Genomic DNA, 27,919 nt, shown 5'->3' on the forward strand with positions numbered 1-27,919 from the left:
TGTAATAATCACCCTACCGTCCCTATACACTGTCCACTTCCCTTCCTTCCATGCTTCATATACCCGAGGCATATGCTCTTTTCTGTGTGCTACTTGTGTTGGTGTTAGATCCTCATCCAGATAAATCTTCTCTCCCTTGAGAGCCATCCTTTTCGATAAGAAGGCCCTCTTCGATCCCATGTCTGGGAACTTCAAGATCAATGGCCATGCCTTTGTAGCATCCTTGCCCACTCTCCAAGCATCCACTATGGGGAGCTTAGATACTCCCATTTTAGTGCTAAGATATTTTGCATCCTCTTTGGGGGAGCTTTTCTCATTCCATCCAGTAACTCGCACATGTAAGGCCTTGGCACGTCTCTTAGCCTCCTCCTCCAGAATGGCATTCATTACCTCGACTTTATAACTGACGAACCCTTGTGTTTTTTCACTACATCAATCCATTTGATATTCTCTTCAACATCTACTTTTGTTGAAGAGAGAGAGAGAGAGGGAGAGAGAGAGAGAGAGCCGATCGAGCACATCTATGAGAAATAATTATGGTGCAAAGTGTAGAAGCTTAATATTTGAAGAGATGTTTTTGAAACACAAATATTTCAAACTAGTGGGGTCAGATGTGGAGGCCTTTCAAAGATCAAAATTACAACCCTAGAGCCCCTTCAATAAACACATATATGCTACATATTAACTTTATCAATAGCTTGGCAAGGCCGTCTTTGCATTGAGTACCCAACTCGTTTTTATAAAGCAAGTTACCTGCCCGCCCCCTTTCATCTGCTCCCCCCTCCCTGTCTTCCCCCCGCGAGATTATTATTATTATTATTTTTTTTTTGAGGAGGATCGAAAGTCTGCCCCCTAGATTAAAGTTAGTAACTTAGGCTATGTGGAGCAATCAATTGAACTTTAAGTTTAGGGAAGAGAATTCTAAAAGCTCCTTATAAACCACAGTGGACACAAGTTTGTGGGGAGAGTGGAGGAAGGTGAGAAGGCAATATGGCAGGCGTTCCCAAACTGCTCCTGAAGCTGGCGTACAAAGCTGGGGCGGGGCCCATCAACTGGTACCCCGGCCACATGGCCTCCGCCACGCGCTCCATACGAGAGCGCCTCCGCCTCATCGACCTCGTCTTGGAAGTCAGAGACTCCCGGGTATTTTTCTTCTATAGAAATGATCAAATAAAATAACCAATACAAAGCTTTTCAAAATCAGGGTCCTTTGAAAATTCATCAACACATCCTGTTTTTGATTTCACTTATTCATTTATTTCTACTGCACGCATATTAGGGTTTTTGTTGTTCCTTGCAGCTGCCGTGCTCCTCTGCAAACCAAGAATTTCAGGAGTTTTTATCAAGGAAGCGGCGCCTCATCATTTTCAACAAAGCCGACTTGACCAACCCCAACATGGTGCCTGTAAGTATCCCCTTCAAAGATTGGCCTCAAACTCTTATCAAATACTCTTTTTGCTTTAGCTCAAAGTGCTTAAAGGACACTTTGACCTTCTGGCAAAGATGCATGGTTGAGACAAAGAAAGGGAAGGGGTTCGTACATAATAGCTTATACTAGGAGTAACATTGTCGCAACTTTAGAAGTGGCCTCAAACACTATTTGTGCTAGCTGGAAGTGCTTTAACAGCACTTTGAATTCCTAGCAAATTCGGTTCTTGACTCAATCAAACACATTCCTATGCATTTGAGGCAAAAAAAAATCTCATTAGTCGTGCTCTTTGTGTGTCCAATCTCTACCCAATCATGGGGCTCTTGGCTGCACACGAGGAGCAACACAAAGATTGTGTTTGTAAAACAATCAAGTGTTGTGTATGGCATAATTCCCGAATCCCACCATACCCTATGGGTACATGAAACCTTGTCTGGGTGCTCATGATGCCATGAAAAGTTTCTTATGTATTATGGAACTAGGAAATGACAATACCCTTATGTCATGTTCATCATTTATCACAGCTTCCTTGCATTGTACATACATAATCATGGTGCCAAACTGCGAGAAAATCTATTTGGCACTTTTTCAACGTTGAGTGGGCATGGTGTGAAGCCATTTTAGACTCTAGTGATCTGACCTAACAAAAAACTCCACGGCCAATAAGAAATGCATCCGCATCTCAAGATTTGAATTATGTCCAAAGGCTGCTCGTTGAAGGTACAATAGCTCATTTTAAAGCCCACAATTTTGTGCACTCATAGACAACTAGGTTCAAGTCCTCCTGTAAATTTGTACTTATAGCATGATTATTGGCATCACAACTAACCGCTGTCATGGCAAGAAGTGATGCTGATTATAGGACCAATGATGTACCTCAAATTAAAGAACGAAGGTAGACTTCTTCTTGTTGATGTACAACATTTTTAAAATTGTAAAAGGAACGAAACACTTTTTCCAAGTGCTCTGATTTCTCCCGAACTGCTCGGAGAAAATATAGTTAGTATTCAAAAATATAAAGCTGGGGTTTGTAAAGCTTGCCATCACCATTTTTTGAAGGAAGTTGGCACACTAGTAAGATCAAACAACATTACTTAGACCTTGTAACTCGCCCGGGAAGTGCGGGAGTGGGCTTGCATCACTTGACCATGAGCATAATTAAACATTTCGGCATTTAATCACAGGCATTAAACAATCCACAAAGCTGAAAATAGAAGTTGCACATATAACACCGCATAGAGACCGGAATGGGCCGATTGTAACACGCGGAAGCTCTGGGTAGTCTTCTTTCAGCCCTAAACACTCTTGGAAACCTTCTGATGCAAAAACGCACCATCTGATGCAAAAACGCAAGTAGAGAGAGAGTAGAGAGAGAGAGAGAGAGAAGTGCTGGAATTTCAGTATATACTATGGTACAAAAAGGTACATGCCTTTGCAGCTCTTGGCTGCCTTCATAAAAAGGTGGTTAACCCTAAATTCTGTCCCCTATGGGACCTCTAATGATCCAATCCCCTAGTGGGAGAGAATGACTAAAACAAAGAGCAAGTGTGCCTTTATATAGGCCTTGGAGCATGTGGGAAACTGGCCGACTGCTGGTCGGCCAGTTATTAATTCACAAAATCAATTAAATGCAGCCGACTGGGTCTCTTGGATGCGCCTGCTGCCAGCACCCTCTGTCCTACAGCCGACAGCCCTTTGGTCATGCTGATGTCAGCCTCCATGCAGCCGACAGCCTTTTGATCCATGCTTTGCTCCAAGTCCTGCTCCATGTCCATCTTCTACTGGTTCATGGTCTTTATCTGCTTGCCCCTTCTGGATTTAGTCTTGAGAAGGTCCATGGCATTGCTGATGCACATGACATCCCCCTCTGCTAAACTTGATGACGGGAATCCAACCTGCTCTTGGATGATTGTCATCAGCCCAATCCTGTTCCGAAGTCCCTCTGTCATCATCCATCCCTGGCAAACCTTTTTTCTCTGAAAATCCGTTCTGTTCTCCAAACCACTCTGTCTCTGATGAAGATCTATGCATCTTGTCTTCCTCTAGTCCACAATCCATTCCTGCCCTGACTCTGAACACCGTCTTGGTCTTCGTTCCTGGAACTGAGTCTGGCACTCTCACATCACCCTTGGAGGATCAACCTCCCTTGGGACCGTTCCCTTAGAACCTTCTGGCTCACGGAACTGCCATCCCCATCTGGCACTGTGGAACACCACCAACAAACCTCCTGGGAGTTCTTCCCGATTTGTGTTCCCGCCTTGGGCTTCGAATCCGTGTACTTTCCTGTACCTTCGACTTGTACACCATCATCTAGGACTGATTCAGCGTTTAGCTTTGCTGAGCCTGATGCTCTGATACCAATGTAACATGCGGAAGCTCTGGGTAGTCTTCTTTCAGCCCTAAACACTCTTGGAAACCTTCTGATGCAAAAAACGCACCATCTGATGCAAAAACGCAGGTAGAGAGAGAGAGTAGAGAGAGAGAGAGAGAAGTGCTCGAATTTCAGTATATACTATGGTACAAAAAGGTACATGTCTTTGCAGCCCTTGGTTGCCTTCATAAAAAGGTGGTTAACCCTAAATTCTGTCCCCTATGGGACCTCTAATGATCCAATCCCCTAGTGGGAGAGAATGACTAAAACAAAGAGCAAGTGTGCCTTTATATAGGCCTTGGAGCATGTGGGAAACTGGCCGACTGCTGGTCGGCCAGTTATTAATTCACAAAATCAATTAAATGCAGCCGACTGGGTCTCTTGGATGCGCCTGCTGCCAGCACCCTCTGTCCTACAGCCGACAGCCCTTTGGTCATGCTGATGTCAGCCTCCATGCAGCCGACAGCCTTTTGATCCATGCTTTGCTCCAAGTCCTGCTCCATGTCCATCTTCTACTGGTTCATGGTCTTTATCTGCTTGCCCCTTCTGGATTTAGTCTTGAGAAGGTCCATGGCATTGCTGATGCACATGACACCGATCCCCCCCTTGGAGTATTTCATTATCCAAGGAGAAATATAACATGTACAAGCTTTGAGGGCCTTACACTCCCCATGGGAGATGCCGGATTATCCATATACAATCATAAACCTGTTCTCCATCCAATATGGCTATCCAACATGTCCTTCCATAGACGCACAAACATTTATAACAACCCACATGGCTCTTCCATACGCGCATAAACTTGTATGTGTCACTGTTTGGCCACCCAATTGGTCCACCCGTGCTTTATCATCATGTATGTACATTGGATTGGTGTCCATGGCAGTTGTATATGCCGGGGATTGATGCCACTCATGTGATACTGTGGAATTGGCTTTTCGTTGGGACTTGTGCCTCTGTGTACATGCCCGGAAATGCCTTGTGGATTGGTGTTCCATTGTGTCTGGTACCTCGCATACTTGCCTGGAGCACGTCTATTTCGGTATAGTCTCATGAATGGGGATTGTCCATACCAATGCTACATTGTATAGTATCTTTATGTGCATGCTTGCAATTGAAATTGCATGCTATTTTCATGCTTGCTTGACCAATGTGTAGTTTCGGGTAAGGGGATACTGGCCCGTGAACCGTGCGTGTGAAACTGTCTGTTGACATGGTTATGTGGCATGTGACAGGTGGTAAGTATTGGTCATAAACCTAGCCTTATGAATTGGCACTAATTTATAAGTGAGTGTGTACACACTTCATTAAGTTTTGGGCAACCAAAACTCACTTATAAATTATGACTAGCTCGGTGTTCACACACATTGATGTCCCGAGGTGGACAAAACCCAATGTCCACTGCTTAGACCTTATCCCCTTTGTACAAAGGGAGTAACTAGCCATGTGTCCGTTCTAGCTTGCACCACATAGTATCTACGTGACACCTAGAGTGGACAACTCACCACCTGTAGGCGCCTCCTTCATGAGGCCTCTTGGGCTGTATTTTCTGCACTTTCTTCTACCCAACTCCATATCCAAGCTTGCTAGGGTGTTTCCCAAGCTTCCAAGAGTGTGTCTGGTTGCTATTCACTCTCTTACACACTCCCAATGATTGAAATTCAGTAAAATGGCTCTCTTTCTTGTTGTAATTTTTTTGTCTTTTTGCCAAAAACTCTAATTTCAGTCTTCCTTTCTCAAGTTGAACCATAAGCGACGCATTCCCAGGGTTCTATTTATCCTATTGAAGACTTTTGTCGCGAAGACTTGCGACAAATCGAAGATTTCAATACTCCAAGCGCTTCCATCGCGAAGACATCCGTTGTCATCGACTCTACTTGCAATTGGTAAGCTTTTATGCTTAAATATGGAAGCAAGTAGTAAGAGGGAGGAACCGGATTCCAAGATCACATACCTTGTGTAGTGTTCTCTTGTCCTACGTGCTCTCTTGTATATTGTTGCTACCTTGTGTCGGTGGAACAATAGAAAGTAGATACTAGATGGTAGGGAACATGGGCACTTGAGAGAGTAGTTTGAGTTGCAAGTCTACACCTACAACCACTTTGTTTGCAATATTGTATTCATATGCATTGGTATGGAAATCTGGTTAGAAATGCCTATGACACTATGTACTTCTCCCAAGATCAATAAACTTTATTTGAGGGAGGGACCGGCTTTGTGGCTCATTGTGCGTCTCTTGTCAATTTAGCAAATTACTTCTTGTATTGAGCATGTAATCTTGGTGTTTTTAAGTGTATTGATTAGCATTGTGTTCAACCAAGTTACATTGGTATCAGAGCATACGGTTCTCTTTCACTTCTATCGTGAAAGACGATCACCGTGAACACTAGCTATCTCTACACTTAGAACACCATGGACAGCCATACAGTGAATGTTGGAGATGCTAACACAAGAAGTGGGGACAATGAAATGCATGTCTCTAATGCTTTATAGGATGAGCAAACTCATGTGGTGCACACTAGGGAACATGAATATGTTGGATAGTCATCCTGTGGCAAAGAGAAAATGCAGGAAGAAGAGTCCATTGTCTTAAGGACTGAGCTTACTCTTATGCAGGCTCTTCTCCATGCACAACAAGAAGAATTGAAACTCTACCGCGAGGATCCCTTGGTACATGATCGTTTGAAAGCCAATAAAGTTGAATCTTATTCTCATAGACCGAGTTCGGTCTTTTGGAAGACGTTAATAAAATCTTTCTTTCTTTCTTTCTCTCTATTTTCTGCACATCTTCATTCAGTTTGTGCATTAATTCCGTCGTGAAAAGAGTGCTGACTTCTGAGCATTGAAGTTCAAGGAGAGGTTCTATGTCCAATTCTTGCCTCCCAATGCATTGAATGAGATAACAATGAAGTGGGATTGGGTGAAGCAAAATGAGGGGGAAACGATGAATGCATATGTACAAAAGTTTTGGAAAGTGTTTTTGGAGGTGTCTACATTTATGCATGTTATCAAGGCGGAAAGGAATAGAAGGTTTCAATCGGGATTGCAACCTGTGTACAAAGCGAGACTACAAATATATCGTGGTTACACCTTACACCAACTAATCGCAGCCGCCACTGCCACCGAGCAACTGAAACTCAAATTGAGTCGATCCAACAAAGCTAAATCCTGATTTCAAGGCAAAGAGAGGACTGTCCAAAACCTGCAAAATAAAGGAAAGTCATCTAAAAAGGACGAGGGGAAATGCTTTACTTTTTGGTAGCATTGAGTATATTGCAAATGCATGCCCAAACAAGAAGAAGCGTGATAATGCAAATGCATCAAAGCCCAATGTGCATATGGTTCCGGATGTGCAGAGCAACACTTCACATGATAGCAAAGACAGGGTTGCATGTAAAGCTTGGGGACACTTAAGGATTAGTCCGCTTTGTTCATGTTTGATGATTGTGCATCTGAGAACTTCATATCTACATAGATGGCAGCTGAAGTGGAGGACATGGGTTCTTAAATTGAAGTAGGGGCTGCCTTTGTTGGTAGAGAAGTGCAGGTTATGCCTATTATTGGCAAGTTACGCGTACACATTCAAGGCTACTTTCTTGTGGCGCCTTTGAATGGTTGTGATGTATTGCTTGGAAAGCCTTGGTATACACACATTGATCCGTGCAAGGCTTACAAGACCAACAAGATCACCTTCATGTATAAAGGCTGAGAGCATGTAATTGATGTTGGTGAAGAGGGTGATACCATTTCCCTTGTATCTCATGTACAAATTAAGAAAGTAATAAAAAAGAGTGTTTTTACATACTTGATTTTTGTACGAGATCATGTTGGGAAAAATAATGTGTATGTAAACACTTAGTAATGATAGGCTGAAATTCTTCCAAGAGTACAAAGATTGTTTTACTGATGAGTTACCAAATGAGTTGCCACCTATACGTCCAGAAGATCATCGCGTTGATCTTATGCCGAGTAGCTCACCACCTAACAGGCCAGTCTATCGCGTAAGTGCATCCCAAAAAGAGGACATTATGAAGCAAGTAAACGAGCTTCTTGAGAAGGGATTGGTTCAACCAAGCTCTTTCCCATATTGTTCACGTGTCCTCTAGGCTCAAAAGAAGAATGGATCCTTTCCTATGTGTGTGGATTATAGAGCTTTGAATAAGCTTACCATCAAGAATCAGTTTTCGATTCCACACATAGACGACATCCTTGACAAGTTGGATGGATCGGCATGCTTTAGCCAAATTGATCTCAAGAGTAGGTATCATCAAGTGCATGTAGTGCCTGAGGATGTATATAAAACTGCTTTCAGGACAACATTTGGGCTTTATGAGTATCTTGTTATGCCTTCTGGTCTTATGAATGCCCGGCTACATTCAATAGAATCATGGATTGCATATTCCGTGGGTACATGAAATTTACAAGTGTCTTCTTTGATGACATCCTAGTCTTCTCGAAGACTGAAGAAGAGCATAGAGCTCATTTGGCTATTGTTTTTGAAGAACTCTGTCAGCATAAACTTTTCATAAATGCAAAGAAGAGTCTAGTTGCTAATTTAGGACTTGCTATATTAGGATGACTTTGGTAAACATAAAATCTACCCTCGAGCTTTGGAGCTTGGTCCCTTGTGCACTTAGTATGGAAACATTACCTTCTTGGGGCTAATTTCACTGTGAAAACAGATCACCAGAGTTTGAGGTATTTTCTTACCCAAACTAAATTGTCAGAGAAGCATATGAGAATGATGGCCAATTTCCTTCTATGTTTCATTTTCGGATCTTACACACCCCAAGAAAGAAGAATGTAGTGGCAGATGCATTGTCACGAAAGCCGTATGTAGCAGCTATTTCGGTTGCCTCTCATGGAGACTTGTCTGCCACGCGTGATTTGTATCATATGGATGCTGATTTTGCCACTATTTGGATTGATTTGATGGTTGGTTATGCACATGTCTCATATGTGATCAAAGAGGGTTATCTTATGAAAGATAATTGCCTATGTGTGGTGTTTGACATGAGGCAAAAGGTTTTGGATGAGTGCCATGCTCCTCCATATGCTGTCATAGAGGCATAATGCTTACTACGCACATGATTGTGTAACACGTGGAAGCTCTGGGGGTCTTCTTTCAGCCCTAAACACTACTGGAAACATGCTGATGCAAAACACAGACATGAAGAGAGAGTAGAGAGAGAGATATGTTGGAAATTCAGTATATTCCTATGGTACAAAAGGTACCTAATTCTGCAACCCTAGGTTGCCTTCATACAAAAGGTGAACATCACCCAAAATCTAGTCCCTACTTGGACCCTAAGGACCCATTCCCTAGAGGAATGAATGAATCCAATGAATAGCACACGTGGCCTTTTATAGTCCTCTTGGAACATTGGAGTGCTAGCCGACCGGCAGACAGTCGGCCAGCCGACTAGTCACAAATCCCTATAAACTGTAACGCTTGCAGTCGCCTTGCTCTCTAGTTCAGCCGACTAGTCACAAATCCCTATAAACTGTAACGCCTGCAGTCGCCTTGCTCTCTAGTTCAGACGACCACTCCTGTAAGCAGTCGACAGCTTCTTGCTTAATTCTAGTATAGCCGACATGCCTTTCTCTTCATGTCCTCCAGCCTTGCTCCAAGTCCACACTGGCCTGCACCTTGTGCTCCAAATCCTAGCTCTACTCTGTTTTTCTTGGCTGCCCCTTCTGGATTAGCTCTAGAAATATACATGGCAATGCTTGCACATGACATCCCCCTCTGCTAAACTTGATGACGGGATTCCAACCTGCTCTTGGATGACTGTTATCATCCCATTCTTTTCCTGAAGTCCCTCTGTCATCCATCCATCCCTAGCAACCCTTTTCTCTGAAAACCCGGCCCGGTCTCCAAATCCACTCTGTCTTTGAATAAGATCTATGCATCTGTTCCATCTAGTCTCCAATCCATTCTTGCCCCGACTCTGAACACTGTCTTGGTCTTCATTCTTGAGAAATGAGTCTGGCACTCTCACATCACCCCTTGGAGGATAATCCTCCCTTGGGACCGTTGTCCGAGAACCTGTCTGGCTCACAAGACTGCCATCCCCTCTGGCTTTGTGGAACACTATCGACAAACCTCCTGGGAGCTCTTCCCGTTCCTGTGTTCCTTGCCTTGGGCTTCGTATCCGTGTACTTTCCTATACCTTGGACCTGTACACCTTCATATGGGACTGAATCAATGTTTAGCTTTGCTGAGCTTGATGCTCTGATACCAATGTAACACGCGGAAGCTCTAGGGGTCTTCTTTCAGCCCTAAACACTACTGGAAACATGTTGATGCAAAACGCAGACATGAAGAGAGAGTAGAGAGAGAGAGATGTGTTGGAAATTTAGTATATTCATACGGTACAAAAGGTACCTAATTCTGCAGCCCTAGGCTGCCTTCATACAAAAGGTGAACATCACCCAAAATCTAGTCCCTACTTGGACCCTGAGGACCCATTCCATAAAGGAATGAATGAATACATTGAGGAGCACCCTTGCCTATTTATAGGCCTTCTTGAATACTTGGCATACTGGCCAATCGGTGGTTGGCCAGTATACAATGCATTAGATGCCTTTAAACGCTGTCCGACTGGGCTTCTTAATTTCTCATGATGCGCCTGCAGCCCGCCTTGTCCTCTGGTTCAGCTGACCACTCCTGTAAGCAGCGACAACAGTTCTTGTACAGCCGACAGTTCTTGTCTCTGCCGAGTGTCCCTCCTTTTCATCTAACGCAACTGATAGGACATCCTTCAATGCCTTCCATGCCTTGCTCCAAGTCCACATTGCACCTTGTGCTCCAAATCCTAGCTCTAATGGTCTTTTTCTTGGCTGCCCCTTTTGGATTAGCTCTGAGAATGTCCGTGGCATTTCATGCACATGACATCCCCCTCTACTAAACTTGATGACAGCTCTGGGGTCTTCTTTCAGCCCTAAACACTACTGGAAACATGCTGATGCAAAACGCAGACATTGCATCAGACATTGCATCAACAAGAGAGAGTAGAGAGAGAGAGAGAGAGATGCTGGAAATTTAGTATATTCCTATGGTACAAAAGGTACCTAATTCTGTAGCCCTAGGTTGCCTTCGTACAAAAGGTGAACATCACCCAAAATCTAGTCCCTACTTGGATCCTAAGGACCCATTCCCTAGAGGCATGAATGAATCCAATGAACAGCACACGTTGCCTTTTATAGCCCTCTTGGAACATTGGAGTGCTGGCCGACGAGCAGTCGGCCAGCCGATTGGTTACAAATCCCTATAAACTGTAATGCCTGCAGCCACCTTGCTCTCCAGTTCAATCGACCACTCCTGTAAGCCGTTGACAGCTTCTTGCTTAATTCTGGTACAGCTGATAGGCCTTCCTCTTCATGCCCTCTAGCCTTGCTCCAAGTCCACACTGGCCTGCACCTTGTGCTCCAAATCCTAGCTCTACTCCATTTTTCTTGGCTGCCCCTTCTGGATTAGCTCTGGAAATATTCATGGCAATGCTTGCACATGACAGATTGAGCGGTATTTCTTTTGGCCAAGTATGCGGAAGGACATAGAGGCACATGTACATGCATGTATCACCTGTCAAAAGGTGAAATTTGATAGGCAAAAGGCCCCAAGTTTGCTTCAGCCATTGCCTATTCCCACGCAGCCATGGGAAAGTATTACAATAGATTTTATTATGGACTTGCCACGGTCCCAATAGGGTAATGATGCAATTTGGACAATTGTGGACAGGTTTAGCAAGCAAGTTCACTTCTTGCCGGTCAAAAAGACCATCAAAGTTGAGCATATGGTTAAAATATATCTTGCACAAGTGTTCAAGCATCATGGAATGCCGAAGTCCATTGTGGGGGATAGAGATCCCAGGACTACAAGTCTCTTTTGGTGGGCCTTATTTGATAACATGGGCACCAAATTGGACTTCTCATTAGCTTATCACTCTCAAACAGATGGGCAAAGTGAGGTTGTAAACTCAGCCGTGTTGGATCTCTTGAAATGTTATGTGGTGGATCCGAAGTCTTCTTGAGAGAAGTACTTACCGTTTGTGGAATTTGCATACAACAACACGGTGCATGCATTTACGGGAAAGGCCCCGTTTGAGATTGTTTATGGTAAGGTGGTTTTGCCACCCATCCTTCGCACAAAGGATTAGATATTTGCAGCTGATGAGTATGTAAGAGACTTGGATATTGCTTTTGCTCAGGTGCGGACAGTCATTGCAAGGTCACAAGACAAGAATAAAAAGGCTCCCGACAAGCATAGAAGGCAATAGGATGTTAAAGAGAATGATTGGGTGTTGTTGAAATTTGAGAAAGCAAGACTTGCAAAGAGGCTTGGTAAAGAGGGTGCATATTCTAAGCTTGCAACCAGGTACTATGGGCCTTTTTGAGTAATTGAGAAGATCAATGAAGTGGCTTTCAGATTGGGGCCTAGTTATTGGCACATACACAATGCTTTTCATGTGATTCTCCTTCGCAAGTATATAGGGCCGGAGCCCAGTGAAACGGTGATTGAGGATCCACCAGAAGTGGATGAGCTAGAGAAGATCTTACAACCAGAGCAGATTGTGTATCACAAGGAACACAAGCTTGCTCTGCAGGCAAATTTGTGAGGCGTTACCTTGTGAAGTTTAAGAACTATCTTTCCATTCATGCTAAATGGATAGATGAAGAGTTCTTTAGAGATTGCCGGCCTCTACGCAGATCCCCAATCTGCTAGCCAAATCTGGTGAGATAAAGTTGGCTCTAGCACCTGTGTCAAAGAAAATCAAGGCATTCTGATCTCTCACTTTGTCCCATGCCCTGCACAACTCAGTCTCTTCATCACCTGGCTGTTCCCCAACAAGATCAGGAACTAACCTTGCAGAAGGCTTTGCTTTCTTAGACTTGGGCTCCCCTTTAGTGTCAGAGTCTTTTGGGACTTACGCTTGGGACAATTAAAAGACATATGTTCCTCCTCAGTACAGAAAAAGCACTTACTAGTATCCATCAAAGCCCGTCTCTCCTCAGGAGTTCTCTTGGGCATTGGTAACTTCTTATACCGCTTCTCTGTAGACCCTTTTGCATCACACGAAGATGCCTTGACTTTTCAGTTTTCTCGAGTCTTTATGCAATAGTCACGCACTTCCTTGGGTAGCCCACAACAATACTTCTCAACGTGCCTAGACAAAGGCACTGCATGATAAGAAGTAGCTGGGAGTAAAGCTTCCCAAAACTTCTTATTATAATCCTCAAGATTTTCACACTTCGATGCATCCAACTTGTGCCATGCTGTCATTACATCCATCTCAAATGTAGATGTGAGCCACACGGAAGAGAACACCTGTTTAAACTGTATCCAAGTAGATGGTGCTATGCCTTGCAAAAGAAGAGTGGACCACCACTGTAATGCATTGTCGTAGCTTTTCTCACCTTCGAGGATTCCGTGTAATTTCCACCAGAAAAAGCAGCATCAAATTGTTGTAAAAAGGTAAGTGCCTTTAGCTTGTCTTTGGCCCCACTGAATGTGTCGAATTTCACTGCAGCTTCCTCTTCCTTATAATCCTTCTGTCAAATCCCCACCGAATCTCCTTGTTGAACGCTCCTGGTACGAGACTCGAAACCTGCAAACAAACAAACAACATGGGGGTGCAGGCCCGACTCACCTCCCAACCATGACAGCCGTGGGCAAGCCCACAGTCTTGGTTGTCCCCACCGAGCCACGAGCTGAGCTAACTAGGTTCACGTACCGACCAATCTCCTCCTCGCGACGTCCCATACTGCCACTAAGCTATCCTCGCGGGCCTTGAGATTGCTGCTGGCCTCGGCTGCGTAAAGCAGGTGCACATCTGCACTAGATCCAGGCTCCAGACCATAGAGCTCTCTCAAATCACGCGAGACTCTATATGACTAATGACTAACCTTGGCCACCCTTTTATAGGCTCTTGGCCGGTCATCGGGCGTCCACACTTGGGCGCCTGCCCGTTATACTTGGGTGCCCGCACATTAGTCTTTCCCTAACTTAGCTCGCCAATCAGCCTGCCTAGCTCCAAGCTTTCCCAAACCTCGAAGCTAGTCTTGTGTGCGTGTAGCACACGGTAGATACACACTTTGCACATGACGTACTCCCCTTCCTCTAAGAGCTCACTCCTGAGCTCACTAAAAAGCCAGGGTAATCTCTCTGAAGAGTAGTCAATGTCTCCCATGTAGCGTTCTCCTCAACACGATCCTTCCACTTGATCTTGTATTCCGTGAGTGATAAGCGTATTACGCAATCTTCTTTCACGAAATCCAAGAATCTTTTCAGGTTCGTGCAGAACAAATGTCATGTCCTCGACATCTATAATTTCTTGAGGAGTAACTAACTGGTTTGTTTCACCTAGTACTTCCTTAAGTCTACTGACATGAAATACAGGATGAACTTTCACATGAGAAGGCAAATCCAATTCATATGCAACTTAACCAATCCTTCGTGTAATACGAAATGGTCCACAGTATCTAGGGGATAATCTCGGAGATCGACTTGTCTGTAAAGTCTCGGAATCTTTCGGAACTCGCAAATACACCATCGTTCCTTCAGAGAACTCTCTGGGTGAACGATGTCTATTAGAATAAAACCTATCTCGGTCTTGAGCACTTCTAATAGATTCTTTCGCAACTTGTAACATTTCTTGCATATCTTGCAAAAAAATTACGTGCTGCATCATGCTGAATTCTTGAGAATCCTACTGTAACAGGGGATCTAGGTTGAAAATCATACATAAGCATGAAAGGACTAAAACCTGTACTCGTATGCTTAGTACTGTTATATGCAAATTCTAACATAGGAAGCTAATCCTCCCATGAACTCTGTCTTTTGGATACATATGCTCGAAGCATATCCTCCAAAATTTGATTCACTCTTTCAGTCTGGCCATCAGATTGAGGATGATTTGAGGAACTCAAATTCAAAGTTGTTTCCAACTTCTCAAAAACAAGTTTCCAAAAAAAACTCGTAAACTTAGAGTCCCTATCACTGACTATGTCCTACGGTAACCCGTACAGTCTAAACAATTGCTCGATAAACTGCCGTGCTAATTGCGTAGCTGTAATAGTCGTCTGGGTCGGTAAAAATCTAGTCATTTTTGTCAAGCGATCTACCACAACCCAAATAGAATCGTGGCCTTGATGTGTTCTTGGCAATCTGGTAATAAAATCCATGGAAATACTTTCCCATTTATTACCTGGGATTTGCAAAGGATGCAACAACCCAACCTGTCTAAAGCGTTCAGCTTTATTTGCCTGACAAATTTGACACTTGAGAACATAATCTTCTACATACCCTTTCATCTTTGGCCAATAAAAAGTGTGTTTCACTAACGATAGTCCTATGTACCCCAGGGTGTCTAGCAGAAGGGACGTCGTGACACTCCTTAAGAATCTTGGACCTAATGTCCGGGATCTGTGGTACACAAATTTTGTCATTACGGAATAGTAAACCATTCCGAATCATCTAGTGGCCTCCTGCAGCCTGAATGGTAGACTGCTCAGTCATTGAGTCTTGGTCAATCAATGAGCTCCCATCTTGGATCTTCTGCCAAAATGGACCAAAATAACTATTAGTCCTGCAAAGCCCTCTCAATGACTGAAATAAGTCAGTAGAAATCTCGGTGAACGACAAAGTATTCACCTCTCTAATTCGACTAAGCGCATCTGCAACACTATTCATGGACCCTTTCCGATAATGGATCTCAAAATCAAAATCTTGCATTAACTCAGTCCAACGAGCTTTCCTTCCTCTCAAATCATCCGCATCACACACATACTTGATTGACTGATGATCAGTCAATACCACAAACTTGGAGCCATATAAATAATGTCTCCAAACCTTGAGAGCATGAATCACAGCATAAAGCTCCTTCTCAAGGGTTGGCCAACGAGATTGAGTGTCGTCTAGCTTTTTACTTTCAAAAGCAACCGGTCTACCATCTTGAAATAGAGCAGTCCCGATGGCATAGTCACTGGCATCAGTTTCAAGAACATAAGGTCGACTAGGATCGGGTAATGCTAAGATAGGTGCTTCCTTGACTTTATCTTTCAAAAGTCTGAAGGCCATATCCAAATCGTTATTCCAAGTGATAGGCTGATTTGACTTATGTCCACGACCTTTCAATAAGCGGTCAACGGTAGTGTGAGCTGAGAGTACTCCCACACAGATTTCCGAAGAAAAACAACAAAACCGAGAAAAGAACGAAGTTGTTTCACTGTTCGCGGTATAGGCCAGTCCAGAACCTTCTGAGGTCGGTCATAGTCAATGCTTAATCCATCTCTAGTGATCTTGTGTCCCAAGTAAATGATGTCTGTCATAAAAAACTCACATTTACTTAACTTAGCATATAGTCGATTCTGTCTTAAAATAGATAAGACAATCGTGAGGTGTCTAACATGATCCTTAAGAGTACGACTATATATCAAAATATCATCCAGGAACACCACCACAAATTTCCCCAAATGTTCACAAAAAAGATCGTTTATCATTTGCTGGAAAGTGGCTGGAGCATTGGTTAACCCAAAAGGTAATACGAGAAACTCGTAATGGCCATACCTAGTCCGAAAGGCGGTTCTTTCGACATGCCTTTCATGAATACGTATCTGGTGATAGCCAGTACGTAAATCTATCTTCGTGAAATATTTCGCTCCTGCTAACCGGTCAATCAGGTCATCTGATCTAGGGAGAGGATAACGGTTCTTAATTGTCAGCTTGTTCAATCTCTTGTAATCTATACACATTCTCCAGGTGTTGTCCTTCTTTCTCCTAAGCAACACAGGTGCACCCCAAGGTGATTTACTTGGACGGATCTGGCCCATCCTCAAATAATCTTCGAGTTGTTTAGCCAACTCATCTTGCTCAGCTTGGCTCATCCTGGAAGGTGGAATACTGACAGGATGGGCACCAGGGATCAAGTCAATATGATGATCTACTGCCCTTTCAGGTGGTAAACCCGATGGCAGTTCCTTAGGAAATACATCTTGAAACGAATCAAGTATCTTCTGTAATTCTTTGCTTTGAAACACACTTAATTCATTTACATCCATGGAAGGGATGAGAAAGGAAGAAAGTGGAATCAATACACAATGGATAGCGGTATACAAAGAAGAATCCATTATATTTCCAAAATCAACTGTATTTACAAGAGGTCCCTGAGAGGGATGAATACAATCACCTAAAATACTATACTGGATGTCCTTATGCTGAAAAGAAAAAATATGACTAGACCAATCTATCTGGACTTGAAGAGTCTTAAACCACTCAATCCCTAATAACAAGTCTACATTTTCTAGGTGCATAATATAGCATTCCAGAGTATCTTTGTAGTCCTGAATCTGGATTGGAAGCATCTTCACCTTTCGATCCCATACTTGCCTTCCCGCAAGTAGGCGTACCTCATAGGCATAGTAGCACGAAACGGCGTTTCCGCCCCCTGGAAACGGTTCGGCCGTTTCCGGAAACGGCAGGCCGGCGGAAACGCCGTTTCCGTGTATTTTTTTTTTCAGGTTTTGACGGGGGGGGGGACCGCGTGCGTTTTTTCATTTTCGCTCTCCTTTCCTGCGGCGCTGCGCTTCTTCGAACCTTGCGCCTATTCACCACAAAGGGCCAAGGCTCAAGGCCAAGGCCCTAAGGCTCAAGCCTTTGCCCCCAGTGCCCCCCACAAGGCCCCAAGGCCTGTACTCTGCAGGCAGCCTGCTCTCCAATCTCACAGGTGGCTGCCCATTCTTCAAGGCTTCAAGGGCCAAGGCTCAAGCCCAACTTCCAAGCCTCCAAGGGCAAGTGTTCTCGAGGGTAAGTGCTTTCAACTTCAAGTCTCACTATGCCTACAGATCCCTATTGGCAGTATGCAACAAAAGGGGATGGATATGTCGGAGGTGGGGGTTCCCGCAAGTGGAAATGTAATTTTTGTGGATATGAAAAAACAGGTTCAGTGACCCGGGTAAAAGACCATTTGGGGCATGTCCCAGGCAGAGATGTCGCTTTATGTCAAAATGTGCCGCCCGATGTATTGGCATCACTTGAGGGTTGGAGAAAGCAACGCCTTGGTTTGGATGTTGGTGAGCAACATATGGCAGCACATGCAACAGGTGAAGCATCCTCGAGCCAAGTGGCCTCTTCAAAGAGGACTAGAGTTGAGAGCCAGACAGATGTATCTTCGAGTGTGGGTGAGGGCCCTAGTGCAAAGAGGACACCTTTACCTAGTGTGGAAGTGCCTGCAAAGGGTTCATTGCAAAGAGCAAGCATTACAGCAGGCTTGCAAAAGCAAGCCATGAAGGAGGCAACAAGGGAGGTCACGCGCTTGTTTATACGGTGTGCTATCTCTTTCAATGTGGCTCGCACCATACAATGGAAGAAGACCATGCGGGCCGTTAGCCGCATTGGCTGTGAGTGGGAGGGTCCCTCGGCTGAGACAATCCGCACACGAGAATTAAAGAAGGAGAAACTCAACGTAGAAGGCCAGCTTGAGTTTTTGAAAGAAACATGGAAGAAATATGGCTGCACTATCTTATGTGATGGATGGTCAGATGTACGCAAGAGGAATGTGTATAATGTGCTTATCTCCTCTTGCAAAGGCACCATGTTTTACAAGGCCATTAATGCATCGGCTGCGGGTCTCACCGTTACAGGTCTCTTTATTTGGACACACATTAAGAAGGTGATTGAGGAGATTGGCCCACAAAATGTTGTGCAGGTTATTACGGATAATGGAAGCAATTGTGTCTCCATGGGGAGTATGTTGGAGGATGCATTCCCAACAATTGTGTGGACCCCTTGTGCCTCCCATAGTCTTGATTTATTGATTGAGGATTTGGGGAGAATTTTTTGGGTCAGCGAAATCTTTGCCACCGCGAGGAGCATTGTCAAATTTGTGACACAAAGACCAAAGGTTTTGAGCATGTACAGGGCTAATAGTACCTTGGAGCTTCTCAAGCCATCCACTACGAGGTTTGCATACATGTTCATAGTGCTTGAGCGGCTTCTTCGTGTGCGGCCAAATCTGATTCGCACTATTAGTTGTGATGCATGGATCCAGTCGGGTAAGAGTATGACCCCAAAGTTTGTGGATTTTAGACGCAAGATCCTCAATGAAGCATGGTGGGAAGAGGCAGAGGCATTAGTGAAGACCTTAAATCTCATCTACACGGTCTTGCGCATCACGGACATGGAGGGGAGTACACTAGGCCTCATTTATGAGTACATGGATAGGATCGAGAAGGCACTAGACAACAATGCCTACCTATCTGTAGAGAGGTACGTACTTCTTCGCTCATGACTCATGGCTCATGAGCCTTTGCCAAATTGCCTTTTTGTCTTGGCTCTTTTCTAAGTTATAACTTTAAAGTCTTTCTTTGGTTTTGTTTGTTACTTGTAACTTGTAGAATCGCGGAGATCAAGCAGATTTGGCAAAACCGTTGGGTTTGGTTTCATAGACCAATCCATGTTGTGGCTCATGTGTTGCATCCTCTATGGCGTAGCGAGGATCAGCTTGAGTGTGAGGAGCTAAACGATGACTTCCAAACCTATGTGGAGAAATGGTGTGGTGGCAATTTGCAGATGTTGCGATGCTTAGAGGATGATCTCCTTGCTTTCCGCAACAACACTGGCTACTTCACAAGACCTACTGCAAAACTTCGAGAAACGCAGCTTTAACGACATGGTGGGAGAAATATGGACATGGTGTGCCTACGTTGGTGAGTAAGAAGCCCCTCCGCTTAAGCTTTAACGACGACACCTTATTTGTATCATGTACTAATCCTAAATCTGCTCTTTGAACAGAGACGTCTTGCCATTCGAGTCCTCTCACAAGATTGCAGCTCTGGAACTTGTGAGAGGAATTGGAGCACATGGGCGCTCTACCATACGAAGAGGAGGAACAAGTTGACTACAGCCCAACTTGAGCGTCTTGTTTTGTGCAATTGTAACTTGAAGCTTCTTGAGCGGGCAGTTATGGGTCCTGAGCCAATGCAAGTGAATGTCGACAAGATTGACATTGAGAAGGTGCGGGATATTCCCACAATTCTACAAGAGGACCGAGATCTTTACACTTTGCTTTACGAGGAGGCCACAACACCAGTTCACGACACACGTGGTGGTCGTCGTAGGAGAGGGAGGCCGGCTGCAGCTAGTACTAGTGCTGCTAGAGAGGAGGCTACTGGAGAGGACTCATCTTCTTGCAGTGAGGACACACGCGAGAGCCATGAGGACTCTCAGGAGGATTCAGACTCCTCGGGTGCTTCAGATGAGGCTCAGCAGTGATCACTGATTCACTGATGTTCCATGTTTTTTGTTTAGTTTTTCTTATCCTTAGGGATTATGGACAGCCGGCATGTCGGTTATTTTGTAGTTTTTGAACCTCTGACTCCCAAGTTTGATGATCATTGCTGATATGTATGATGTATTATGATCACAATTTGCAGCTTGCTATGTATGCTTCGGCCTTCAGCCTTTAGTTTTTTATGGTTCACATGAATTTGCCGCGACATCATACATGTCCATTATCTACATTCTGTTAAGTGTTATGATTCTAATGTCCACTTGAGTCTTTGATGTGTCTTGTTTGAGGTCTCAGGTCTCTATGCATGTTTTTTGCATCTCTTGACATAAGTTTATTTAATAGGATGTCTCTATGCATGTTTTTTACATGTCTAAAATAAATTCAAAAGAAACTCCGTTTCTTGCCGTTTCCGACCTCGCGGAAACTCGGAAACTCCGTTTCCAATCCGGTCCGAACCGACCGTTTCTGCCGGTCCAGGTTACTATGCTCATAGGTATGATCGCTGGGTGTCGAATCAAGACTCAATTTCTGCACAAGTTTGTAGTTAACAAAGTTGTGTGAGCTACCAGGGTCTAGAAGAATGTGAATTTTATGGCCATTCACTTCTCCATAAACTCGGAGAAGATCATGCAAGCCAAATACTTTAGAGTTGAACAGACAATCAGAACATGTACTAGGGCGAGAAAGTACAGTAACTGACATACCTGTCAAAAATAACTGGTTAGCTGCCTTTCACCAGGGCCTTTGTTGTGGGTGTGCTCGCCCTTATCAGGTGTTTTATCATTTTTCCTCACTCCCCGTATTTTTTCCCTATTTTTTTCCATTTTTCTATGGCTTGGGAGGCAGCCCTGTAGTGGTAGGTGGACACTGAGCCTAGCCGACTGCATCTGTGAGATAGCCGACTGCACCTCATGAGTCGTGGGACTCTCCTGCCGCTGGCCGACTGTGTTTTATCCAGTCGTGAGGTTCCTGTGTCCAGTCGGCTGCCCTACAGCTGGCCGACTGCTCTCCCGGGGCATATATATAGGCCCCCAGCCCCATACCACTATTTGTATCATTTCTCGGGATCTTCTTGTGTATATCGGAGCAGAGTTACACGCCTACATCTCTCTCTCTCTTGTGCTGTTTTTCTGCCTGCGTTTTTTGCTCGTGTTCCCAGATTTGGTCATCATCTCCGCTACGTATTCTGACATGGTATTAGAGCCCTAGGCTCTAGATAGGTCTTGGGATTTGTGTGAGCAAGAGGGGGACTGTTTTGTGGCTGATTGGTGGACTGTTTTGGACTGTTCGGGAAGAGGAGAAGCAAGAGGAAGGCGGGCTGATTTGCTGGACAGCCACTTGCAGGTTTTAGTTCTTCTTTGTTCCCACCCACCCACCCTTTTCAGAGTACATCCCCGCTATGGCAGATCTGTTTGAGATGGCCGAGAGACATGTGAAGATCCCGACACTCCCCACGTTCCCGGTGGACCGTCAGTTGGACGGGAGCAACTACGGCATATGGAAGGTGATGATGGAATCTGTTTTGGAGTCTTACGACCTCGCCGATTTCGTCGTTGTTGGTGTTCCACGGCCGGAAGTAGAGGAAGGGGAGTTACCGTCAACCCGAAAGGACCGGGAGGCTTAGACACAGATGTGGGATCGTGTCAACGCCAGGGTCCATTCAGTTATTTTCCTCAACTGCACACCACAGGTAATCAATCATGTAAAGCACATGACGCTGGCCAGAGGTATATGGCAGCATTTGGCCTCACTTTACAACAGGGTATCGCCCATGAAGAGGATTTCTTTGGAAGTACAGATACGGATTATGAGTCCTACAAGGTCGTCGACGATGCGGGAGCATATTAACAAGCTGTAGGCTCTTCAGCAGGAAGTTCTTCAGGCTGGGAAGGAGATATCGTCAGAGGACATGGCCATCACGTTGCTGTCACACTTGCCCTCTTCGTACTCAGCATTTTACTCGTCTTTGATTACCAGTGGTAGGCTCAGCACCATCACGTGGGAGGAGCTTGTGCCCATGGTCCTGGACCAGGAGGAACGATTCACGAACCCTCCTCAGGGTGGAGGTTCGGAGGCCTTTACTGGCCAACGGTCGAAAGACCGTAACTCGGGCAAAGGGAAGGCTTCATCGGAGAAGTCTTCTGAGAAGAAGTTCGACGCTGACCGCGAGAAACTGAAGGCAGAGATGACCTGTAATGATTGTGGTGAGAAAGGCCACTATTGGAGGCAGTGTCCCAAGCGGAAGACCGAGAAGGGTGAAGATTCCTCAGCAGCAATCATGAAGACTCTGGCTTTTGTGCACCTAGAGGTGATGGACACCGATGTTTCATTTTCTTCAGGCAGGGAGGAGATTGGAGGACTCTCCGTAAACGGATACTCGGGAGTGGATTCTCGATAGTGATGCTTCCAGGCACATGACTCCTTCCTGTTCCGGTTTACAGGATCTCTGCAGGCTTTCTGGTCAGATACTTACTGGGGATACGTCTACTATCCCAGTTCACAATGAGGGCAGGATGGAGATAGTTCCCGATGGCAGAGGGGGAAAGCATTCCTCCAAGGTGTTGTATGTTCCGGCACTTGGTTTTCATCTGTTGTTAGTGCATCAGGTGTGCAAGACTGGCGTACGGGTGGAGTTTGACGAGCATTTTGTTGCTCTCCGGGACAAAGCAACAGGCCAGGTGGTTTGGGAAGGCGGAGTGGAGAATGGAGTTTACAGGCTTTCAGCACTCTCTCTCCCAGGTCCTCAGCTTTGTGATGAGTGGCAGTCTGTTGATGGCCACTTCTGTGTGGATACGTTGCAGGTGCGAGCTTTCCGAGACCAGGTGGTGGATAGCTTACCAGTAGATGGCAGCAGTTGGCAAGAACTTTCTAGTATTGATGTTGGTAGTTCTTGTGTTTGTGAGTCATAGGAAGCTGAACTGGTCACTTATGCTCTGATGTCTCGTAGTGTTCGGGACATAGAACTTCCAGTAGTTGAGAATGTTCTTTCCACGGGGACCTTTCGGAAAGCCAGGCAGGTGGCAGGTGCTTACTTGCAAAAGGAGGTGGTTTCTCCAGGCTTTGTGGTTCCGGATTCAGAGGGGGTGGTTGACAGGTTTCATCAGGTTTCCAGGACTTGTTTGTGCACCGTAACAGGTTTGATCCTTGTGAGCAGTGTGATGTCTCTGTGACTCAGAAGCTGAATGGTTCATTGATCTGGTTGATGGACACCAGTTTGGACGAGAGCTTCCTGATGAGGCAGTTGAGCTCATGGTTGCAGATGTCTCTTTGGGAGGCAGGATTGCGTTTCCTGTGGTTTCTGCGGCATGCGAAGGATCATGGACTCTTGTACACAGAAGGGGGATTGTTGGATGGAGTCCGACTCCGCAGTTGGAGTGACTCGGTTTGGGGAGGAGATCCGGACACGAGGAGATCTACTTATGGCCCAGGAGCAGTTTTACGGAGCAGGAGGAGGTTACATTGCAGGTTTGGGCTTCCATTGGAGGAACCCATGGTCATCCAGAGGCACTTTGTTCGTGAACAGATCGTTGCTGATGACATCTTGCTAGAGTTCTGTTCGACGGAGGACAGTATGGTGGACCTCTTCACGAAGTCGCTCTCTCAGGATTTGCTCAGGCGGCACCCCAGCTCCCAGTGGTTGGTTACACAGCCAGGAGCTGAGAGGGGGTGTTAGAAGTCATCTCCTGTCTAGATTTATACACCAGGGCCTTTGTTGTGGGTGTGCCCGCCCTTATCAGGTGTTTTATCATTTTTCCTCACTCCTCGCATTTTTCCCCTATTTTTTTCCATTTTTCTGTGGCTTGGGAGGCAGCCCTGTAGTGGTAGGTGGACACTGAGCCTGGCTGACTGCATCTGTGAGATAGCCGACTGCACCTCATGAGTCGTGGGACTCTCCTGCTGCTGCTGGCCGACTTATCTTGATGCTGGCCGACTGTGTTTTATCCAGTCGTGAGGTTCCTGTGTCCAGTCGGCTGCCCTACAGCTGGCCGACTGCTCTCCTAGGGGCATATATATAGGCCCCCAGCCCCATACCACTATTTGTATCATTTCTCGGGATCTTCTTGTGTATATCAGAGCAGAGTTACACGCCTACATCTCTCTCTCTCTCGTGCTGTTTTTCTGCCTGCGTTTTTTGCTCGTGTTCCCAGATTTGGCGTATTGATGTATTTCTCCCTCGGTTATCTTCAATCAATTAAGTGGCTGAAGTCGGTTGGGGTTGGGTTGTGAAAGGAGAAGCTGTGTGTATGCATTCCTAATCATCACCGTTATGCAGATTTCTGTCCATTAAACAAAAATGGCTCACAAATGACCAAAACTTTGCCACAATTCCCTTGTAGGTATGTCACATGCATGCATAGTGGGGATGGTGCATGTGACATCCTATTTCTTTTTGGGCATGTGAATAGGCATATCATGTTATCCAAGCTTGGAAGGTCTGTGCTTGCTTCTTGGATTTTAGCAGCATGCTTGTAGTCATGTTTGTGCATATGATGCAGCATCTGTGTGTTGGTAATATATGAGTGTATGCGTATATATTTATTAATGATGTAGTTGATTATTTTAATTATGGCTTGGTTTTGCTCAACTGTTTTACATGTCACAGAAATGGAAGGATTACTTTGAGGCAAAGAAGGAAGCCATTGTGTTCGTGAATGCGCACAACAAAGACTCAATAAAGTTGGTGAGGTTAGCTGCCCACATGTATCTGTTAAGTGTGCGACTACCAGTTCTTTCTAGGGACATGCAACAGATGCTAGCCTCTCAATAAATGTTTCATTTCTTGTGCAAAGTTGTTTCATGAGATCCGTCAGCAACTCAAGGACCTTATGGAGAAACCAACGTTGTTGATTATGGTAGTGGGTATCCCAAACGTTGGAAAGTCTGCAATCATCAATGGACTACATGCCTTGAGTCATTCTGGTTGGTATGATTTGAATGAGCTTGCTGGATGGAATTAGATTGTGGTTTAAATACTTGGAAAGGTTTCTGTTCATACTTGTATATGTTCATTTTTAAAAAAATTGTCTTAGGCATTGAGTTTGGTTTTTTTTGGGGAGAAATACCATGGCTGGCGGCCCTCTGAGGGAGACCACGTATGAGGGGGAGGGGGGAAGAGTCACACTGGGGGCATGTCATGCCAGTATTACCATCCTTGTGGCTGAAGGTGGAGGTTGAGCACCTCGGCAAAGATCTTATAAGCGGTCCCTAAGAGGGTGCTGGGCCTCCACTGGCGAATCCCAAGGCGGTTGCCTTCCTCCTTTGGGACAAGGCAAATGAGACCCTTTGTCATGCGCTCCGGAAGGGATCCCGACTGCATAACCTCATTGAAGGCTGCCTGGAGGCCAGCCTCCATGAGGTCCCAATGTTGCATAAAGAGAGACTGAGAGTCTGTCCTCCCCTGGGCGCTTCCTGTGAGGGAGTGCATCCAGAGCCTGCAGGAGCTCGTCTGTGGAGAAAGGGGAATCCAGTGAAGTCCAAAGGGAGTAACACGCGAGGTTGGATATGGCGCCAGACCCTCTGGCAGGCCAATTCCTGCTGGGGAGAGTCGAGAGTCCGGCCCAGCAGTGAGCAGGCTGGTAGAACTTCAAGGCAATGTCCCGAATCTCCTGCGTGGGGCAGGGTAGGGTGGAGGATATATCCATCTGTCACCTCAAGGAGCAAATGCCCTCTCGGAAGAAGTGGGGACCACTGGTGGCGAAGAATTCCCTGGAGTCTGTCCCTGCATGGGAGCAGAATGAAGCCAGGAGTGATATCTTGTACTCCACTCTCTGATCCTCCAGGGAGGGGAGGGCAATGTGGGCTGTCCTGAGCTGGGGATCTACCTACGGGCTAGCAGGGGTCTGCTCCTGAAGGCGCTGTAGGTAGGCAAGGCTGCATCGGGTACTACTCTCTCTCTCTCTCTCTCACTCTCTCTCTCTCTCTCGGAGAGCAATGAACGGTACATGCCAGACACTTCACCTAGAGTTTCACACATCATGGTCACAGGTGAGACAGATCCGAGACTATTTGAGCCTCGTGGGTGCACAGACCTCGTTCATAATCTCATTGGCTGATGGGAGCACAGTGTGAGGGTTATACAAGAATGGAGGTTAAATTACTTGCACATCTAGAGTCAGGCATCTTTCCTGTCTGAAAGTACTGATGCTCTTCCCTTCTCCCTCTCATATGTAATCTCTTTGAGAGCAGCCAGCCATGCAGTGAGTCCCCCCTCTCTTTAGACTCATTCCCTGAAAATCTAATGAGCAGGGCCGGACTAGTGCTAGCTATACTGGTTTGCTTGCGCTAGATTGTAGGCTGTTTTGGCTATGAGTATATTTAATAGAACAATCAGACTGAGCACATTTCTGATGTACTTTCCTGCACAGCCCAGGAAAAGCTGAAGAAAGCAACTGTAGGGCCATTGCCCGGTGTTACTCTGAGCTTGCAAGGATTTAAGGTATCTCGATTCAAAATTGCTATATTTTGGATGTAATCATCATTGCCAGACCAATTGGAGCTGTTAAACACTCGTCTATGCTATGTAATAGATCAACAGTAAACCCAGCATCTTTGTGCTCGACACACCTGGGGTGCTGGTTCCCAACATCAGTGATCTGGACGCAGGATTGAAGCTTGCCTTGACAGGTACTCTGTTGCTACTCCATCGACAGGTTTTAGTGATCTGTCTGAAAGTGGAAATCTTATGGAATCTTGTGTATTTTGAAGGAGCAATAAAAGATTCGGTTGTCGGGGAAGAGAGACTGAGCCGTTTTCTGTTGGCATTGCTGAATAGCCGCCAGGCTCCCCTCAAGTGGAAGAAAAGTATAGAGGAAGCTAGGGCCAAAGAAGAGGCAGAAAAGAAAGTAATTGTGGAAAAATCAAAACCCAAAACTTTGTTGGAGCTAAAAAGGCAGGCCTACCTAGCGCAGAAAAAAGAGAACAGCAAGAAGAAAGAGCGGGCGACGGACCACAATAAGGTGCATCTTTACCTTATTGGATATCAATGTCAATGTTAAACATGACATTCTTGCTTTAAATGACACGACTCTTTTTGTATGTCTTACCCTTCACAGGACAGTGTTGTGCTATCGGTACATGAGGCGCTGTATAACACACTATCCAACTTCCAGGGGAACCTTGAAGATGAAGATGATATGGAAGGTCTTGTGGACACACAAATGCATGAGCTGCGAAAGGTGCTGAAAGTTCCCATGGATCTAGGTGATGTAAGCTGGACACTAGTGTCAAAAAAAATGCTCAATCTTTATAGAATTGGAAGGCTTGGCCATTATGCACTAGACATAGTTCCTGAGAAGGCTGAGGGTGACCCTCTTGGCAACATATGAGTACCTTTCATGAAATATTTTTGTTGTCCAAGTGCAGACCAGAACATTTTGAATGTAAATATAACTTCTGTCATATGCTCACAGGTCGTACCAAATTAAGTGTGTCCAAGGTTTAAATCAATGGGCTAACCAAATGCTTTTCAACTTTGGTAACACGATGTATTTACACTTCATGGGGGGTCTTGATATTGCACCTCCCTGTTGTGCAAGTGCCAGCACATCTCGAGACGACGCACTGGCAGTCCTAAAGCGCACATCTACGTTGAAGGTCATCGATCAAGAACTACCAGATTTTGGTTTCTATCTGCATCCACTCACTCCACTCGCTTCAGTTGCCCAATGAGATAGCTATATTTATGTTTTCGTTCTGTTTTATTTTCCATTCCATGATGAGATATGCCATGGACATTATTGTACCACTTTGGTCTCATAGGCCCATTGGGTCTTTAGTAGACACTTAATATATCTTTCTTTCTCTCTCTCTCTCTCTCTCTCTCTCTCTCTC

At 45.2% G+C, this 27,919-nt stretch overlaps 1 protein-coding gene across 1 annotated transcript; it reads left to right on the forward strand.

Moving 5' to 3' along the window:
* Nucleotides 1–921: 921 nt before the first annotated feature.
* LOC147627996 (short integuments 2, mitochondrial-like) lies at nucleotides 922–27,567 on the forward strand. Its single transcript, XM_086814967.1, has 8 exons — nucleotides 922–1,143; nucleotides 1,301–1,405; nucleotides 24,693–24,770; nucleotides 24,880–25,009; nucleotides 26,455–26,525; nucleotides 26,617–26,713; nucleotides 26,795–27,045; nucleotides 27,142–27,567. The coding sequence occupies exons 1-8, from the start codon at nucleotides 991–993 to the stop codon at nucleotides 27,412–27,414; spliced, it is 1,158 nt and encodes a 385-aa protein (XP_086671093.1). The 5' UTR covers nucleotides 922–990; the 3' UTR covers nucleotides 27,415–27,567.
* The last annotated feature ends 352 nt before the right edge of the window (nucleotides 27,568–27,919 follow it).

This window comes from Cibotium barometz, chromosome 20 (genome assembly GCF_041138505.1).
Source record: "Cibotium barometz isolate CiBa-2024 chromosome 20, ASM4113850v1, whole genome shotgun sequence".
In the NCBI taxonomy this organism is placed as follows: domain Eukaryota; kingdom Viridiplantae; phylum Streptophyta; class Polypodiopsida; order Cyatheales; family Cibotiaceae; genus Cibotium; species Cibotium barometz.

What these genes read in the sequence shown, in the direction of transcription:
- LOC147627996 (XM_086814967.1), top strand. Translation starts at nt 991, where the DNA reads ATGGCAGGCGTTCCCAAACTGCTCCTGAAGCTGGCGTACAAAGCTGGG. An exon ending in ATTGAAGCTTGCCTTGACAG is followed by an intron (nt 26,714 to 26,794) that starts GTACTCTGTTGC and finishes TGTATTTTGAAG; the next exon opens with GAGCAATAAAAGATTCGGTT. An exon ending in GGGCGACGGACCACAATAAG is followed by an intron (nt 27,046 to 27,141) that starts GTGCATCTTTAC and finishes TACCCTTCACAG; the next exon opens with GACAGTGTTGTGCTATCGGT.